The sequence below is a fragment of the Adelges cooleyi genome, unplaced genomic scaffold (assembly GCF_023614345.1).
Source record: "Adelges cooleyi isolate 19-005CV unplaced genomic scaffold, UGA_ACOO_1.1 ACOO_flye_CR_arks_rails_tigmint_CR_PRNA_30, whole genome shotgun sequence".
Taxonomy (NCBI): domain Eukaryota; kingdom Metazoa; phylum Arthropoda; class Insecta; order Hemiptera; family Adelgidae; genus Adelges; species Adelges cooleyi.
In genome coordinates this window covers 10,112,574-10,131,081 of record NW_026095971.1, presented here as the reverse complement: position 1 = coordinate 10,131,081, position 18,508 = coordinate 10,112,574, and the positions used below count along the sequence as shown (strand labels likewise).

The window sequence follows — 18,508 nt, the reverse complement described above, 5'->3', positions numbered from 1 at the left end:
CAATTAAAAAATTCAAATATTACTTGAATTCTAGAAACTGAAAGTAAACTTAATAATAAGTCTAAAAAGAAAATTGATATTATTCTATTTATAAGTTTAATTAATTTAAGTACATGTTTTTCTAACCAGATGTGTTATAATTTTTAATTAACTTTTGAGACATGGACATTGATGATAAAAATGGATTTCTCGAAGAAAAATATCTTTTGGTTGCTAAAGCAGATAATGTAAAGCACATATCTTCACTGTTAAAAGCAGTTAATTTTAAAGATGTAAGTTTTATTCTTTTCAGTATTATTCTTATTATGGCATTAGAAAATTACAACGTGTATAATAATGTTTCATACATTTTAAAAGACTAATTAGATAGGTATACAAGAAAATAATTGTTAATATGATAATATTTCTGTAGAAGTATGCATGTCATGTTATCATGTATTTTACCATAGTTTATTCTTAGGTAGGCGTATTTTTTGCAACAGAACATGGCTTAAAAATAGTAGTGGAAGATTCCAAATGTGTTCAAGCAAATGCTTTTATTGGCAGCGAGATATTTCAAGTACTCCAAAATTAATATAACATTAAAAACAAAAATATTAATATTATATCCTTTTTTGTGTTTGTAGGAATATCAACTTAGCGATGATACTGTAGCATTTCGTGTTGATTTAAATACATTAATCGAGTGCCTTACCATATTTGATGGTTGTTCAATAAATCCTGGATTAACAACAGCTTTGAAATTAACATACAAAGAATATGGTTCTCCAGTGAAACTATTGTAGTTATAATGTGATTACTTGTTATTGTAACTGTTATTTACATCAACACATTCTATATTAATGTTATTGCAGATTAGAAGAAGGTGGTATTATAACCGACTGTTCATTGAGGACAATGGAAGTGTTTGATATATTAGATTTTAGTATACCTGCTGAATTAGCGACAAGTAAAATCATTTTAAGATCTTCTGATTTCAAAGACATTCTTAGTGATATTGACAGCTCATCTGATTATGTAGAATTTACTTTTTCTCAAGAACCTGAATTCTTCAAAATTTTAACTTCAGGAATTGCAGGAAAATGTAGTGTAAGTCTTTATAATTTTTATAATATAATTTTAAAAATATATAAACATAAAAAACTATTTTTTGACTGTAAATTATACTTAGGTTGAAATTCCATCTAAAAGTGAAATAATGGAGCAGTTTGTATGTAGCGCTACAATAACTGTAAAATATAAGTATAGACAAATAAAGCCATTTTTGAAATGTATGAACATATCTCAAAAAACGTTAATTAGAACTAACGAAGAAGGCTTATTGTGTTGCCAATTTATGGTACAAGTAGATACCCATACTTGTTATATGGAATATTTTGTAAGTACCAATTATTGATAAATGTGATAAATTTAATCTCATGAAGTATACCCATTAGAAGTAAATATCTACTTAACATTACACAAATAAGTATAAAATTCTTCATATTTTAATATCAGCTGTACTCAGTATTTCTCTAGCAGATGTGATTTTGATATGACAAGATAGGGTTTGAGCTAATAACCAATTTTAAAATGATTTACTTTGGATGGTCAACAACTGAGAACACAATAAAATGTCATTGCTTATTAATATTACTGTTGTATCTCACTTTATAACAAGTTTAATCGTTACTAATGATAAATTTCATGTCATAGTTTAATAATTATTTGCAATTTAATTATGTTTCAGTGTACACCAATTGTCGATGAAGACTGATAAAAAGAAAGTATTCATTAGACTAATCAAAATTTTAAAAAAAGTTCATTATTATTTTATAATGACAATTATTTGAAAGAGCCATACAAGTATTAACTTTAAAATTAACATACAGATAAAATGTTGTTACCTCATACCCATCCATATAAAACATAAAATATGTAGTAATTTATCGAAGAACAAGAAAGTTATTAGTATGGTTTAGACAAGAAATTTTATTTGTTAACTCTTAAGAGCAAGAAAATACATATTCTGACTTAAGTTCCTAATTTTAATCATAATGAATTAATACTTTAGTACATTTAATATTGATACCAGACAGTTAAAAATACTAAAATGTATAATATGTTAAGTACTTAATATAATATGTATTTAAAAATAAAATCTTGTTAAAATCCACTACATTTTGTATTATAAAAATAAGTTATATAATATGTTATTATACAATGCAATAAGCAAATCAATATTCATTCACTCACAAATGATATACAAAATGAAAATTATTGTGAGTACATTATTTATAAACAAAAAAAGCAAAAAAATAGGATACATAAATATAACACATTTAACAGCAATATATGGTTTATTGTTTTAGCAATATACTTCAGTCTTGATGGGAGTGATGGATTTATAGCTTACTGGTTTTTTTAACTCAGAGCACATGGAACTATTATTACATGGAATATCAAGTTACTTGCGAGGTGAACGGCTCGTATTGAGCATCGGAAGGTCATCATCATGAAAACTGTCTCCTGATCTGTTATTTCCATTACATTCTACGTTTGCAGCTTCACTTCTTTCTTCACGTGCTGCTTTCATTTTCAATATTTGTAAACGTTTCATGAACCCATCTGCTTCAGATGCCATTGATTCGGTCTTGCGCATAGGTGTGGAGGTTATTGGAATAGGTTTATCAGTATTACCTAGAAATGGATGAAATTATAACATGGTCCTAATATTACATACTTGTTATAAAATAATATTATTTACCATTCGGTTCAACTAAACAACTTTTTAAATTGTCTTCAATGGCTGACAATTTTCGATGAATGTAATCTTGGAAATATTTAGTAGTTTTAGAAATATAAGGGTCAATGTCTATGTTAGGATTTTTAATTTTAAATCTGTGCAACTGTTGTATGCCCTAATTAAAAAATAAATGAAAAATAAAATAAAAATACTAGTGATTACTAAATCAAGATATTGTTATCTCACATCGTCGGTATTTTCAGGTTGACCAATAATATGAAATATTTCTGAAAGTTCATCGTGTGGTGTACGCAGCCTGCGTTTACTGCTTTCCGGCCTAGGTTCATTGTTTAAATGCTGAATGGAAAAACCGAGTCATTGTTACAAATAACATTCAAATTATTAAGATATAACTATGTTTGTTTGATTACCCGAAGTAATTTATGAATGTAGGTGACCATTTCTGATTCTTTAGGAAATTCTGGCGATTTTAAACATTCCAACACTTTATCACTGCGTGTTTTTACCATTGTATGGAGTACGGTTTTACATGTTCTTAAAGGTGTGTCAGATTGTTGCTTTTTCCAATATTTTGTATCAAAATCCTAAATATAAACAAATTTATTTTAGATTTAATAATAAATAAAAATAGTAGTACAATAATATGCACAATACTTTTAAAAATTTGTGGATATGACTTAGTACTCTTTCATAACAAAGTTCGTCGCCCCATTCTTGGAAATCTTTAACAATCTTCCATATACATTTCATTACTAGTTCTTTATAATGAGCTGTTGAATTTTGAGGATACTTCACAGTATCATATAGCATAGCCATCAGGGCACTATACATTTTTTGTAAATAAATATAAATTAGTCAATTAAAAACCTAATTTTACTTACCAAGTAACCGGAGTATGAGAAGATTTTTCCAAAACATTCATAATAAGACTGTTAACACATCTACCAAAAAGTTGAGTATCCGCGCTATTCTCTGAACCTTTTATGCTCAATAAGTATAATAATTTTGATAGTAAATCTCGTACAATTTGTTCATTTAAAATCAATGTAAATTCTTGATATTTATACAACTAATGAAAAAAAAAAATTGTATTTGTTTCTACAAATTTTGTTGTAGCTATATACATAGTTTTTATTTTTTTTATTGCGACCTTTTTTAGGTCGGTTTACCAACTCTTTATCTATAAGAGGCAAGAATTGCCATCCTGGGGAAGTGGGTATAGTACGGTGGTTTCCCGGTGCCTCCCGCACCAGTCGGATGGTCATTTCTCTCTCCAGATGGTTGCCCAACCAGCAAGAGAAACGACCAGTGACTGAGATTCAGCTAGTGCATAAAAGCACTACCGCAGTAACTATATCAGCCACGACATATATATAAATAAAATGTACTCACATTCTGGCACAAGTTGAAAATATTTCTGTATCCAACAGTGACGTCAATGTCATGAGATTCGGAAAGGTTGTCAAATTGTTTAATTATAGCATAAAAAAGTGATAGAACTTTTCCACCTTCTAAAAACTTTGATCTCGTCTAAAAAAATATCCAATTTGTATTTAATTCAACATAATGAGGATGAAGGATAAGTTATTGATTGATATTCCATAATGTATAGCTATGAGTAGTACTCAGTTAACCTCCGCTCACATATGTGGTGTTAAATTTTAGTACTTTTTAAATACAGATATCAAATGGCGGTGATAACACCACAGTGCAATCGCCAACGAGATTTTTAAGATGTGACAGCTGGAGGTTAAACTGGTGAGTTTGTAATAGCTGATAACACTCTGGAATTTCCATATATGATTCACATAATATATTATAATAAAAGAACCAAAATCTGACTTACATCAGCTCTCAACAACATTTTATCAAGATTTTGCAAAGCACCTTTAGCACATTCTATATCTGATGATGTCACTTGATGAATAAGTTTTTGAATAGGATCAACAACCGAAGATGATGATGAAGATTTGGGACTTTTTGTGATGGTCGCTGTACTATAGGGGCTCACATTTACACACGGTTTAGTCGGTGAATCATTATCAAAAGATGCTCTATTAATGAAAATAAAAAAAGAACATTTAATACATTTTATTTTTTCTAAGCAGCATATTATTACTGAGGATGAGTATGTAGTGTCCTTTTATAAACATCTTCATTAGGAGTGCAATTCCAATTGTAAGACTTCAATTTTAGTTCTGGTCTTGTTATTTCTTCGGCTTCCAACTCTTGAAGGAATTTTTCATCTAAAGCATAACGTGTTACTGACTGATTATCAGTACTAGTCTGCGGTCGTCTATATAAAAATAACATATATATATAAATATATATATATTTTTTTTTTTTTAAATAATAAGATACAATAATTTAAATACTACTATTTTTTAATCTCCATTAAATAATTTATCATAAAATCTACTAAATACTAACTGTGATATTGGAACAACATACGCTATGCTGTTGCGGCGAGTTTTGCAATGCTGAAACGAGTCATTAGAATTCTGAAGCGAGGGTGAAGCAAATTTATTTCCACATTCAGTTTCATGCATATTTGTGTCTTTAACAATTGGACTTATCACGTCGGTATTAGTGATTAAGCTTGCATTAGAAACTTTACAGTGCATTTCAGGAGAATTTGATTTAACAATATTATTAAAATTTGATTCAGGAGAGGAAGTATCGTTTTGGTTTTGACTAAAAAGCAATGTGGTGTCTTCATGAATGTTAGATGATTTTGAAGCAGTTCTAGATGTGACTCTGTGAATTGTTTCATCACTACGATCAAAAAAGCAACATGCACTAAAGCTAAAATAAAAGCAATCTAATGTCTTTTTTTAAAATATAAAATTATTGGTGTTGCTTTAGTCTCAGGGATATAAGTTAGGAGTGAAAAACATTTTCAAAGCCACCCAAACCTGGTACTTTAATAGTTTTTCCTCTATTAAAGCAAGGTAATTATTTACACATTATGTTTTAATAATCGGAATTTAAAAAATATGAACAATGTACATGCATACTTTGTGTTATTATTACTAATATAATATTAACCCACTTGTGTCATTTTGCCACTGATTTTAAATTTTTCAATAATAAAACTACACAAATCTTATGTTTTACAATTAGTAGCAAAAATCGTATAGAGTATAATAGGCAACTAAAACTAAAACTTAAAATTTAACTACTAAATTATAATGGTTCACTAGATTAAAAACAATGTGGAAATAAAACAGTAAAGTTGTAAAACAATTTTTTAAATTAAAAATTTCAAACAAATATAAGTTTTACTAACCATTTGTAATTTGTAATTATATATAAAATGAAAAAAACCTAAGTTCGTGCAATAGAAAAAAAAGTAATTAATCAAAATTATATTATTACCTGTATCCTAATCGTAAAGTTGATGAATGTTCAGACACAGTAGCCATAGGAATACTTCCTGTTCTATATGAAGGGCTATTTTCAGACCTAGCTGGTGAGTTACTCGTATACCTCTGAGGACTTGTCTCCTGATTAACCTCTTGGGAAACATTAAATGTAGCATTATGCTCCTCGTCTTCCGAGTTATAATCATCATCTACAGTTTCATTAGTTTGTGGTACTTGTTGAACAGGTGGTGCAACTTGTTTAATAGTAGGTTGTACAGTTGCAACTGGAACTACTCGGTTCTTGGATGCTCTTTTTAAACGTTCTCTTAAAAGTCCCATATCTTTTTCGGATATCTAATTATTGATAATAAAATAAGTAGAGCAAGTGTATTTTTGTCAACTTTAAACTAATATTTAAATAATAACTATTTGTCACTGTTAAGAGGACATGATACCTCCTATTTATTAAGGAGTTAAATATAGGCAAATTTTTACAAAATTTGAATTTAAAGCTTAAACAGTTATGTGTAATTGGAGCTTTTTTTATGGTAGTTAATTTATTTTTCGGACTATCACAGCATCTTGACAGCGATTTATAAATATTTTTTTCATCTAAATGTAGCTACGCAGAATACATTCTACTAGGTTCGTGTTTGTTTTAGAGTAAAAACATCTATTATGAAATCAAAAGATAACAATATTTTAGAGATAATGTAATAGCCGATTTTTTAAATAATACCATGAAAAAAAATAGCTATTTAAATAAAGTAAAAAAAAAGTGATTTTAAATGTTAAATATTAAGCTTAATATAAGGTTTATCAATAAAAAGTTTATTACCTTTTATACAGATGGTGAGGTAATGGACTCCCACATTTCCGAGGTGAATTAAAAAAAAACTATACAAGATATGGAAAAAAAAATGTTATTTATAGAAACTACATTATATAAGGTTTTTTTTTAAAAATTAATATGTCCAATGATTGCCTTGGCGAGCGACTCATATTTGGAGCTGTTCTCGACAGTTTTCCATCACTCTCGCCAGCGTATCGAGTAGAATCTCGGAAATTTCTTAACGGAAAGCTTCCTTTAGTTCTTCAATGTTTCTAGGTCGATGTTTGAAAACTTAAGCTTTGAGGTACCCCCATAACAAATAGTCACATGGACTCAAATCAGGAGAGTGAGGAGGCCATGTAATGTTTTCCCTTATGATCAGGCGACCAGGAAACATTTCTTGCAAAATAGCGCAAGAACGACAGGCTGTATGAGTTGTGGCTACATCCATGTGACTATTTCTTATTACCTCAAAGATGAAGTTTGGCGAGAGTGATGGAAAACTGTCGAGAACGGCTCCAAATGTGCGTCGCTCGCCAAGGCGAGCGACTCATTGGACGCTATAATTTTTAAAAAATAATTTTAAAAAAAACCTTGTATAATGTAGTTTCTACATTATATAAGTTTCTTTTTTTTCCATATCTTGTATAGTTTTTTTTTAATTCACCTCGGAAATGTGGGAGTCCATTACGCCGCACCCTGTATTATAATACCTTATAATTTTTTACTTTAATAAATAACTTACATTGCCAACAAATTTAAATAGAGCTTCGCCATGTAAAAAGAAAGCTGCTACAAAGCAGTTTAATGCAGCTGTACGAACAGAATTGTCACGGTCTCCTATGCTTTTGGCCATTTCTTTGCATGCAACTGCAACACTTGGTTGACATATAGATGTTCCATAATCTTCTATCATTGATGCTAAATGTTCTAAACACTCTGTACAAACACACATTATTTATCAAAATGTATAAATTACCAATCAATGCAACTATGTAAATAATTATTGTTAAGAAAAGCCAGTCAAAATACCTGAACGCTGTCTTGAATTTTTTGATTTTACTCCATCCATTATGTATTGGAACATCTTAGTATTAGGAAATATAAATGCGATTTGTTTCAGTATGGCCCTAACTTTTTCCCTTACAGCATCTTTTGAATCTCCCAACTAAAATAGTTAAGCGTGTTTAAATTCATGAGCATATAACTTATAGGACATAACATTATATACATATTTTCCCCCTAATAAAAATATCTACATATTATCCATTTGAATGAACACACTTCAGTATTTCTATACACTTACTAATACACGTGTATATTTTTTTTAGTTATTTTAATTACCAGCTCCCCTCTCCCTACCACCAAATAGCTTGTGTATGGTAGGGCCAGGCATCTATTTTACAGTGCTGCAGCTTGATATCCTACATTACTGTGACAAAATTGAGAACATTGAGTTCTTATACAGATAAGAATGTAACTAGTTACTTTAACAACTATGAAAATGAATTACAAAATGTTCGAACTAAAAAGAGACTATTATAATTAAAAATAGGTTTAAAATTACCATTCAATAATTATCTATTATTTCATTAAAACTATCTAATTACAACATATTATTTCCTATATGATGAAAAGAAATATCATTAAATATTTTAGATACAATATGACTTACTTTTGTAACTAAATATGGCACAAAACTTGAAGCCTCAGTATCATGAAGTGTATACTTTTGAGCCATGAGTATAACAAATATATTTTGTAAATAATCAAGACCTTTTAATAGTACTGATGGATTTGTGTCAAAAAATCTTAATGTCATCCATTTGAGAATTAAATCAAGATTACTAATTAATGCCATATTGTTGTCGTCAGTTGTGTTTAAATCCTATAAAATTAATAATAATTAGCTTGCATTTTAAGTATTAAGTTTAGTTATTGTTATTTTAACATCAATAAATATACAAAGAAAATGTTCAACTCAAGTATAAAATATATAAATAAAAAATTACGTCAGTAAGTGATTCAATTGCTTTTAAATGATATCTGAAATCCGAATGAAACATGTTTGTAATCAGCACTCTATTGATGCCAGCAGTCAACATTTGCTCACGAAGTTGTTCTACAAATTCTTCTCGAGGAGAAGTAAAATTCCATTTCAAAGACTACAAAAACATTTTTAAAAAATAACATCAAGGTTAAAAAAAAACAATATTATTTTGAATTTTAAATATTTTTTTTTATTTTACCTTTAATTTATGTTCATCAATATCTCGCTGATGCTTTAAATTGTTTCGAATAAATAATGGTCCATTGTCTACTTCTTCTTTCTTTCTGTTAATAGCTGTACTAGCACGAGGAGGAACTACATTTTCCTGAATAGAAAATCAATGTAACTATCAATCATTAAAAAAATAATAGAAGGAAATACTAACTTTGTTTGCTTTAGGAGCAGCTTTGGGTGGAGGTATTTTAGATCCACCTGATTTTACTGAGGTCCCACCAGAAAGACCTGATTTAACAACTTTTGGTTTTTCAATTGGTACCACGGGTAAATTTGGCCTTTCTTTATCCAACTTTTCTCTAACCAACTTAACTGACATAGGCTAGAAAAAAAATTCATTTATATTTTAACTAGCTGAAATTTGTAAAAAAAACAATTTTGTATTAATCTAACTATTTCTAACCTTCAATTTATCACAAGCTCCATACATTGAAGCATATCCAATGTGCATCATAAATCCAATCACAGCCTTTTCAGAAGCGCTTCGAACACTTGCATTTCTATCTTCAAGACTTGTATATAAAGGTGTCAGCAAAACTTTCAACTCATCTGCTGGAATTGTCTTGGAAGGAACTAAGCAACAGATGAAAGATAAAATTATATGTAAAAGTAAAATCAAATTTAAAAAAAGTTGCATTCTACTTAAAGCATAACGGCTAAAATTGGAACAAATATAGAACATGCTTTAGCCTGCTGGCTCCTGAATAGTGATTATTCTGATCTAATATCTCCTTGCGATATATTATGATAGTGTATTGTAAACTATATGTTCTGGCCAAACTTTATGCATTACGACGATGATTCGTTATTATTTTGATGGCATCTTATACGTTATTATATGTTTAAAGTTGGTGCACTACTTTAGTATCGCAATTTAGTTTTACTATTTAGTGTCGTTTTCAGGCTGGGGGGGGCCAAGGCTAAAGCATGTTCCATGCTAAAATACACACAATTTTAATCTTCTTAAAAGCTTACTAATTGGCAATTTTTCTCCAAGCCATGTCAACAATTCCGAGCGTAATGTCACAGAATTATTTTTTAAGGCGTCTAACAGTATATCTCCGCCAAAAAATTCACGGTAGCCACAAACATCTGCCATGGTATTCATACATTGGCGAGCACTTTGACATTTAAAAGTCTAAAAACATATGAGAAATTAAAAACATATAATTACTAATTTAGATATTTTATCACTCACTTTTTGATCTCCTAAACCATTCAATATACCAGGTAAATAGCCTTTTATATAAGTTTTAAACGATGATCCCATTGCTTTTGCAATAATTTCCACTATATTAATTGCATTAGAAGCAAGACGAGCATTTGAGTCACATATTCTAATTACAAATATATTTTAACTATTAGATGATAATAAAATCATAATAATAAACTAAACAAGTACCTTTCTTGCAGAGCTTTTCTCGCATCCCCTAATTCACTCGTTATAAATCTAGCTTCAGTAACAATATTTTGCAGTTTAGTCAAAGCATCAGAACGAACCTTAAATTAATATTGAATTAAAATAATTTTTAATTAAGAATAATCCAGCATTATAATTTACCTTCCAATCTTTATCTGAGAGTTCACTTATTAATGCATCAGTTATTTGGGGCGTTATATCTACTCTTGGTACAATATCACGCATATTGATTTCATAAGATGGTTTCTCTTCATCACTACCAGCATTGAGGGATTCACTGGAACCTTCAATTTTTTTCCCACGAGTTGGTTTAGGAGGAGCTTCACCTTGATGCTTTAAAACAATAAATATTAATAACAATTTAAAATCTTACAACTAATATTACTATACTTTTTCAAATTCCGCATTAATTTGTTGTACTAGAGCAGGTTTTTCATTTTCAAAAAACAAACTTAATTGAGGTCCCATGTAAAGATACATTACTCCTAAAAGTGAAATTACAGCCAATCGAACTTGGGGATTTGAAGCACTGACAGCTTTTTTAACATTCTTCATTACAGATTTAGGTTCAATGCTGAAATGTACAAAGTTAAATATGGTTAACTGTTTTGTGATATATAAAATAATTACATCATTATTATGTTAATATAATTAATATTTAAATAACTTACTGAAGTTCAGACCTGAGATAGCATGAAATTTAGTTCAAAAATTATTGTTTTAAATTTCACTTTATTTTATGTAGATATATAATACTATTCATACAAAATGTAATTTTAAACTAATAGATTCAAAAATACATCATTAGAAAGTACAAAAGAATATGTTTCAAATTAAATAACAAACACAAGATTATAATTTTTTATTCGCAAGTATATTATTAGAAATGTAGTAATCAACTTGTTTAAAATATTACAAAAAAAATCATAAACTTACATAAATCCAAACTCCAGAATAGCTCCAGAGAGCCAATTAAGAGCATCAATTTGAACCTTTGGATTTTTTTGTACGGTAAACGCAAATTCTAACACTGCATTAGAAACAAAATCTAATCTTGTTGCTTCAGCAAATGTTGTGAGAACTTGGCCTGCTAAATTTCCATTTTTAACATCTCCAAGTAAAGAAGAAACATCTTGCAAACAACATTCCATGCTGGTACTAAAAAGTATTTTTTACAAAATGTATATAAAATTTGAACAAAAAATTGTTCATGGGAAAACTAATTAAAAGTTTAATAGTAAACACATCAGCTCCTGCTAAAAATATTAAAAATAGTTTCACTTTAGACTAATTTTAAATTTAAAGACCAATCACTGTTTATACATATATTTTGATGGTGCTTGAAAAAAACGTGATAAGTCTAAAATTTAAAGTTTAGTACTTGTACTAAGTGTACTATTTTCACAAACGTATAATGACTAATACAATTGTTGTACGATTTTAATTAAATAGCCATGATTTTTCTGAATCTAAGTACCAGATAAACTCATTTTAGTGTGTCTCTAGAGTACAATACATTTATCAAAATATTCATAATAATACCTGGTAACCGGAAACTTTTCTACTATTTTTTTCAAACATTCAAGTCTTAATTTTTGTATTTGAACATTGTTATCTTTTATTCCTGGTTTTTTGTTTAGTATTTTTACCAACACTTGACTGCTGATTGTTAATGACTCTGTTTGATCTATAATCTGTAATTTTAGAACCATTAAAATAATATTGAATTAGTATACTAGAACTGAAGTATAAGAATTTGTTTTTACCTGAGAAAATTCTTGAACATTTGACAAACGTGTTTTCCAGTTGGCATCAGTCATACCATTTAAAATTTCAGGTGTGCAAATTAAAGATGCCAATTCTTCAAGTTCATCATCCCCTATCTCTCTTTCAGTTTCGATAGCTGGAAGGGGTTTAGCTAATACACCTTTACGTCCACCTACAAAACACATAGTACACAATATTTTTAAAAGTTGTATTCTTATTGTTACAATACCTTAACTACTTATATTACTATTTGATAGAGGAATAATTTACAAGAGTAACTAGTACGTTAATTAAACATACTAAATTTTCATTAAGTTACTATTAGAGGTCTTCAAAGATGTTATTATATTTCGACATAATATAAATATTGCTATTAATTTTTTTAACTATTCTTGGTATAAATATCAAATTGAAATTTCACAATATTTTATACATACAATTTAAATATCAATTAACAATTTTAATCAATAAATTCTGATATTATATATAATACTGATTAATCTGCTTTATATTGATATACGCCACAATATCCATTATAAATATTTTTTTTTCCAGATCACAATTGAATATTGAAGACATTTCAATCATAATGGATGTTGATTATTATTATTGAGTTATTAATAACATTACCTGGAGCACTCATTGGCTTCTTAGTTTTATTACTAGCAGGCACCACAGATTTAGTAGGGCCACCTACAGCTGTGCGAGTTCTTTTGGCAGATGGATTTTTAGTAGTGATCACAGTTTGTTTTTTTTCTGCTATATTTGAAGAAGGTACAGCAGATGACTTAGCAACAGATTCTTTAACTGGTTTTGCTGTAATTACAGCTTTTTCAGACGCTTCTTTAATCTATAAGTTAAAAATGTGTAACAATTTACAATTTCTATTAAAACAAAATTAATTTAGCAGTAATAGTCATAGTAGAGGTTATGAAAAGTGATAAAACAATTGCTATCTTCTTATTAAACATAAGGATTAGCTATAAAAGTTTAAGTGATCATTTACTTTTGATATCATCTACTATCAAGAAATATATATAAGGGCATAAATTACTTTAGCGAGTTTAATAGCATCAACTCCACTTAGAAACGGCATAATATTTTTTTCTGAAACGACTTTCCATGCAGTTCCTAATGCTTCTGCAGAATTATCTCGAACAGTTGGGTCTATAAGAATTAAATGTTAAAACATGATATTTAGTTAAAAATGTGTTATAAATATTAGTAGAAGTGCTGTAATGAACTTGGAGTTTTAATGTTAAACCAAAACTATAAAACAAACTTACAAATTAGAACCAAACTGAAATTTTAAGTATTTGTCCTATGCATAAAATGTTACGAGAACAAATCAAAGCAATATATTTTTGTAATACTAATTGTAGTGTCAAATTTTAGTTGCATGCAAAAGATAACCTTAATTAGAAAAAATTATGTTATGAATGATAAATATTATAATTCTAAATTATAAGAGTTTAATTTCTAAAACATTTAACTGTTTGGTTTGAAAATTTTGTAATATAGATTTTGGTTTGACATTGGAATAGTTTTTTAAATCACTGAAATATATAAACTAAATAAAAATAATATATAATATATAATATTGTATAATTTATTATAAAACCAATTTTAACTTTTGAAAGTATATTTGTAACCTAATTAATTTTTGTTAACAGTATTTCATAACAGCATAAAGTACATAAAAACATTGATCATAACATCGAGTATAATAAATTTTTACTTGTTTACTTTTTAGATAAAAATAATAAAGTTGTGTTCTTATCCTTAATAATTGTTTCAGATTGTATTGCGCCAAGAAAATATAATTATTAAAAATAATATAATATGGACATTTTTATCTGAATTACAAAGTATATTGTGTTTTTTTTACCAATATTGTAGGCGACATAATCTATAAAGTTATTTTAAAAGACCTGTCGCCTGACAGTTTCAATTGCAACATGTTATGTCATTGGCGATTTTGGTAAAAGGGGTCAGAAGAGTAAGCCGAATATTATAGACGGTATTGAAACTGGATTCATTACATAGTACACTATCTGCCCTACGATAATAAAAGTTCCCAATTATTTGATATCAACAACCCTTACCCAATCAATACAAACACACACTTTATTTGAACCATGGGAACTTAATGCCAAACAAAGAACTAATTAATATAATAGGTATATAATTAATTACAATCATTAGAAAAATATTTTAATATTTTTTTATTATTATTATTATAATTGCTGATGCTGATGATTTTATTTATTATTAGTACTATAAACTGTTTTCATTTTGATTATTTTTATGGTTAAATACAATTATTGCTGTCATTAGCTTAATTATTATTATTACTTCTATAATTATTCTACTAACTTATACCTAAACTGTGTATACAATATACATAGTATTGATTAGTCATCTGTGGGCTGTGTCTTGTGACAGTCTAAAAAAAAGGCATTCTTATACTATTATTTTTTTCATTATTTATATAATTTTTATATATTTTAAATAAAATAACTGGGCACCAACTAGGCCAATTACTAAGGAATTATTTAATTACTGGTCATATGATAAAAAACCAATCTTATTTTTTCATGTCTAACTATGTATACTTAATGCAATTAAAATCTTATCAATACTCAAGTTCTGCAGACTATTCGTTAATAAACAATAAATACCTGATTCATTTAATGTTTTTATCAAAGATGCTGTGAAAATTTTTAAATATTTCTTGTTCAATATTGTAGGAGTACATTTAGTAAAACAACGAGCTAAAAAAGCAACAGACTCTGCTTTAACTGATGGGTTTTTATTGTCTATTGCCATTAAAACATCCTCGTGGACTGACTCTAGTGTCATCTAAAAGTATAAAATGTTATTAAGTTGTTTTTAATAATAGTTTTCATATATTTAAATAAGAATTTATGTAACCTACACTTAAATAAATAGCGTCAACAGCATCCCTTAAAGGTAAAACTACATTTTGCTTTTTTTCTTTAAATTTTTCTAGTAATGCAGGTAAACAAGCAGAGGCATACGTTTCAAATTTTTTTTTCAAACCATTTGCTAACATGGCCATACATTTAGCGGCAATTCCAACAATAATTACATTAGCGTCTTTTGTAATTATCTAAAAATAAAACAAATTTAAATAAATTATTTATCTGCTTAATTTATTTATTTGTAATAAGTTTATTAATTTCTTACTTTCTTCAAAGCTCTAACCAAATCACCGTATTCCCCACTTTCTAATTTTAGAGCTTTAGATAATATTCCTTCAAGCATATCTATTGCTTCTTTACGTTCTTGCCATTTTTTTGCTTCTAGTTTTTCATAAAAATCTTTGTTCAGTTGACAAAGTATATTAACAGGATCAAGATGTTCTTCTGGATCATCAACTTCATCACTACCTTCTTCAATGACCGCTTCTATAATTCAAAATTATATTAAAATTTACATTATACATACTTATAGTGAAAGCAATGTGATTAAATTAACTGTTACCTCCATTAGAGACAATAGCTTCTTCAATTTTAGCAGCTTGCTCTTGTTGTGATCTTAAATAACGAGTTGGTCGAGGTTTTTCATTGCCAATTTTTTCAAATTCAGCTTCTAGTTCTTGAGTCTAATCGAGTTATAATTTAATAATATTAATTTTTAATAAAAAATATACTTCATAAATGCAATATTATTATTTTTGTATATATATAAATACAATACTAAAATATAATACTTACTTGAACAGGTTTAAGATTAGCCAAATTAGCTTTAACTGGAGTAGGCCCAATCCATGAATACAGTTCGACAGCTAACAGTTTTGCTTCATCTCTTACACTTTTATCACGATCTTCAAGTACTGTCTGCAATTTTTTCAGCACTGGTTTGATATTTAACACTTTCGTTCCAAATTCTCTAAAATAATAATATATTGAAAAAAGTTTTAATTATTTGTATTTCATTTTTAAATTATAATTTATTTATTTTTACTTAATTGCTTGTGTTGCTGCTTTAATACAAGTTGATACAATTTTAGGAAATTTATGTTCCATTCCTTTGAGTAGTTCTTCAAATACAATATCTTGCTTTTCAATTTCAATAAACATAAGCGTAATTTGTATTGCAATATCTTTTGTCTTGGCTTTTGGCGCACCAAAACATTTTGTTATCAATCCAGTCACTACATCACCGACCGTACTAAAATAATAGTACACAAAAAATAAATAAAACAAGTTGAACTGTGTTTAATTTTGAAAACAAAATGAGTATTCAACTAACCGTCCAGCAGTTCCAGAGTTTTCTACAAAAACTAATGTAGCTTCAAGACCTTTTTCCTGAGCAACAGCGTTGCTATCAACAACAAATTTCTTTATAATTCCTGTAAATTTGTTCCATTCTGGAGCTTTCTCATCTAACTGGCCAAATACTTTAATAGCTTCTTCATAACCACTTATTCTGGCTTTCCACAGCTAGTAGAAGTTAATAATAAATATTAAAATTTATAATTTAGTTCTTTAAATAATAATTAATATTAACCAGTCTAATATATAATTAATTTTTATAAATAATTAATTTGTTATATAATTTATTAAGCTATTTATTATTAACATGTAGTTAACTAGTATTAAAACTTAAATAATGTAGGTATTTATAAAAATTACTTTATGAACACATCTTTCTTCAATCGGTAATTTAGTATAAGAAGTATCTTCTTCAGCAGCCATTATCTTACGGACTAAAAACTGTCTTCCAAATAACTAGTAGGTAAAATAATTTAGTTCATACCTTGAAACAAATAATAATAAAATGTTTATCAAGTAATACAAAATATTTTATTATTTATTATTATAATAAATATATATATATTTTTTTTTAAATTGTATATTGCTTTTATTTTTATTTAAATCTATAACTAATTATAAAACATAGCTTGCTACCAAGAAATTATGCAGTATACGAATTTAGTATTTACAATTTCCTACATATATGTTGCAAAAGTTATTATAACTTATAATATTGTATAAAACACTTTAATTAATTCAACTATTTAACAATAACTAAATATACACCAATATAGTATACAGGAAATTACTTTTAAAATATAAAAAAAGATATTTTAATTCATGAACAAAACTTGTATGGCCATTAAATTAAATAAAAACACAATTAATAACCACCCATTATTTAAATAAAGGCAGTATAAATATATGAAGCAATGTGATGTACATTGGAACTACAGCAATAGAAATGAGTGAGAGGTACTTGCTAAACAGGTTTTCATATTTGGATATAACCTTTTTTTTATTTACAAAACCAATAAGGGGGAATGTTGGCCACAGGACTTCCCCTATACAACTTACCTACCTATTCAAGAATGCTTTTTATGGGTAGTCATTATAACTTTAACACATTCACTGTGGATCGACATAGTACTTACACATCAATAATATTTATTGATGTGTAAGTATTATTGGTGTATACATTATACACCAATAATATTCATTTAAGATATAAACTTAAAATAGTTGTTAAAAAGAACCTAATAACTATATATACATAGTAAATACCCACACTTATCAATTAAAGATATTATGAAACGCTACTAGATCCAATAGTTTTATACCTTTTTGTAAATGGACAATTTCATATCATTCAGCCGAGTCCAAATTACAGAATACACATTTCCAGTTGAATTGAATAATAAATATTTAGAACAAAAAATAATGCAGTACACTTAATATGCAGTCATCGAACTCAATAGATATTAGATATTGGTTATGACTGTTGTTCACAGTAATCAGTAATCACAAAATTAAACATTAGGTTAGTAGTTAGGTGCGCGTTAAGCGTTTTCAGTTTTATCAACAAACTGCAAGTAGTAACTGTGAAGTATGAATACGCGAATTAACGATTTTCTTGGCGTAGTCCACCACTGAGCAAGCCAGCTTGCTGTGCGAATAATATTCTTCAAATATCACGAATCACAATAAAAATTAAAAAAACACATGAGTCTTATTCAAGGACCCTGTAATCTTGGTTCCCGAACAACCGTTAAAACTATAACGTCTTTGGAAATTTCAAATCTTGTACCAAG

At 27.9% G+C, this 18,508-nt stretch overlaps 2 protein-coding genes across 5 annotated transcripts; one reads left to right on the top strand and one right to left on the bottom strand.

Annotated features, from left to right (window-relative positions):
- The first annotated feature begins 23 nt into the window (after positions 1-23).
- LOC126839384 (cell cycle checkpoint protein RAD1-like) lies at positions 24-2,092 on the top strand. Its single transcript, XM_050574691.1, has 6 exons — positions 24-272; positions 461-559; positions 627-781; positions 855-1,089; positions 1,172-1,378; positions 1,730-2,092. Exons 1-6 carry the CDS (start codon positions 162-164, stop codon positions 1,754-1,756), a joined length of 834 nt encoding a protein of 277 aa, XP_050430648.1. The 5' UTR covers positions 24-161; the 3' UTR covers positions 1,757-2,092.
- Positions 2,093-2,123: 31 nt separating this feature from the next.
- Positions 2,124-18,384, bottom strand: LOC126839383 (protein mini spindles). 4 transcript variants are annotated; one of them, XM_050574687.1, is made up of 37 exons: positions 18,038-18,384; positions 17,076-17,199; positions 16,693-16,883; positions 16,405-16,611; positions 16,155-16,329; positions 15,922-16,042; positions 15,625-15,845; positions 15,353-15,547; positions 15,096-15,276; positions 13,469-13,581; positions 13,045-13,264; positions 12,414-12,586; positions 12,190-12,341; positions 11,584-11,805; positions 11,038-11,221; positions 10,789-10,980; positions 10,630-10,727; positions 10,426-10,564; positions 10,203-10,365; positions 9,631-9,800; positions 9,379-9,549; positions 9,193-9,318; positions 8,956-9,108; positions 8,619-8,831; positions 7,976-8,111; positions 7,689-7,882; positions 6,125-6,465; positions 5,177-5,521; positions 4,866-5,042; positions 4,593-4,800; positions 4,139-4,276; positions 3,628-3,815; positions 3,401-3,569; positions 3,157-3,330; positions 2,972-3,082; positions 2,747-2,900; positions 2,124-2,679 (listed from the first exon to the last, which is right to left on the bottom strand). In XM_050574687.1, exons 2-37 carry the CDS (start codon positions 17,136-17,138, stop codon positions 2,447-2,449), a joined length of 6,411 nt encoding a protein of 2,136 aa, XP_050430644.1. In that variant the 5' UTR covers positions 17,139-17,199; positions 18,038-18,384; the 3' UTR covers positions 2,124-2,446. The 4 variants fall into 4 exon arrangements, with proteins under 4 accessions (XP_050430644.1, XP_050430645.1, XP_050430646.1 ...); XM_050574688.1 differs by lacking the exon at positions 18,038-18,384 and adding an exon at positions 17,507-17,525; XM_050574689.1 differs by lacking the exon at positions 18,038-18,384 and adding an exon at positions 17,387-17,405.
- Between the last annotated feature and the right edge of the window lie 124 nt (positions 18,385-18,508).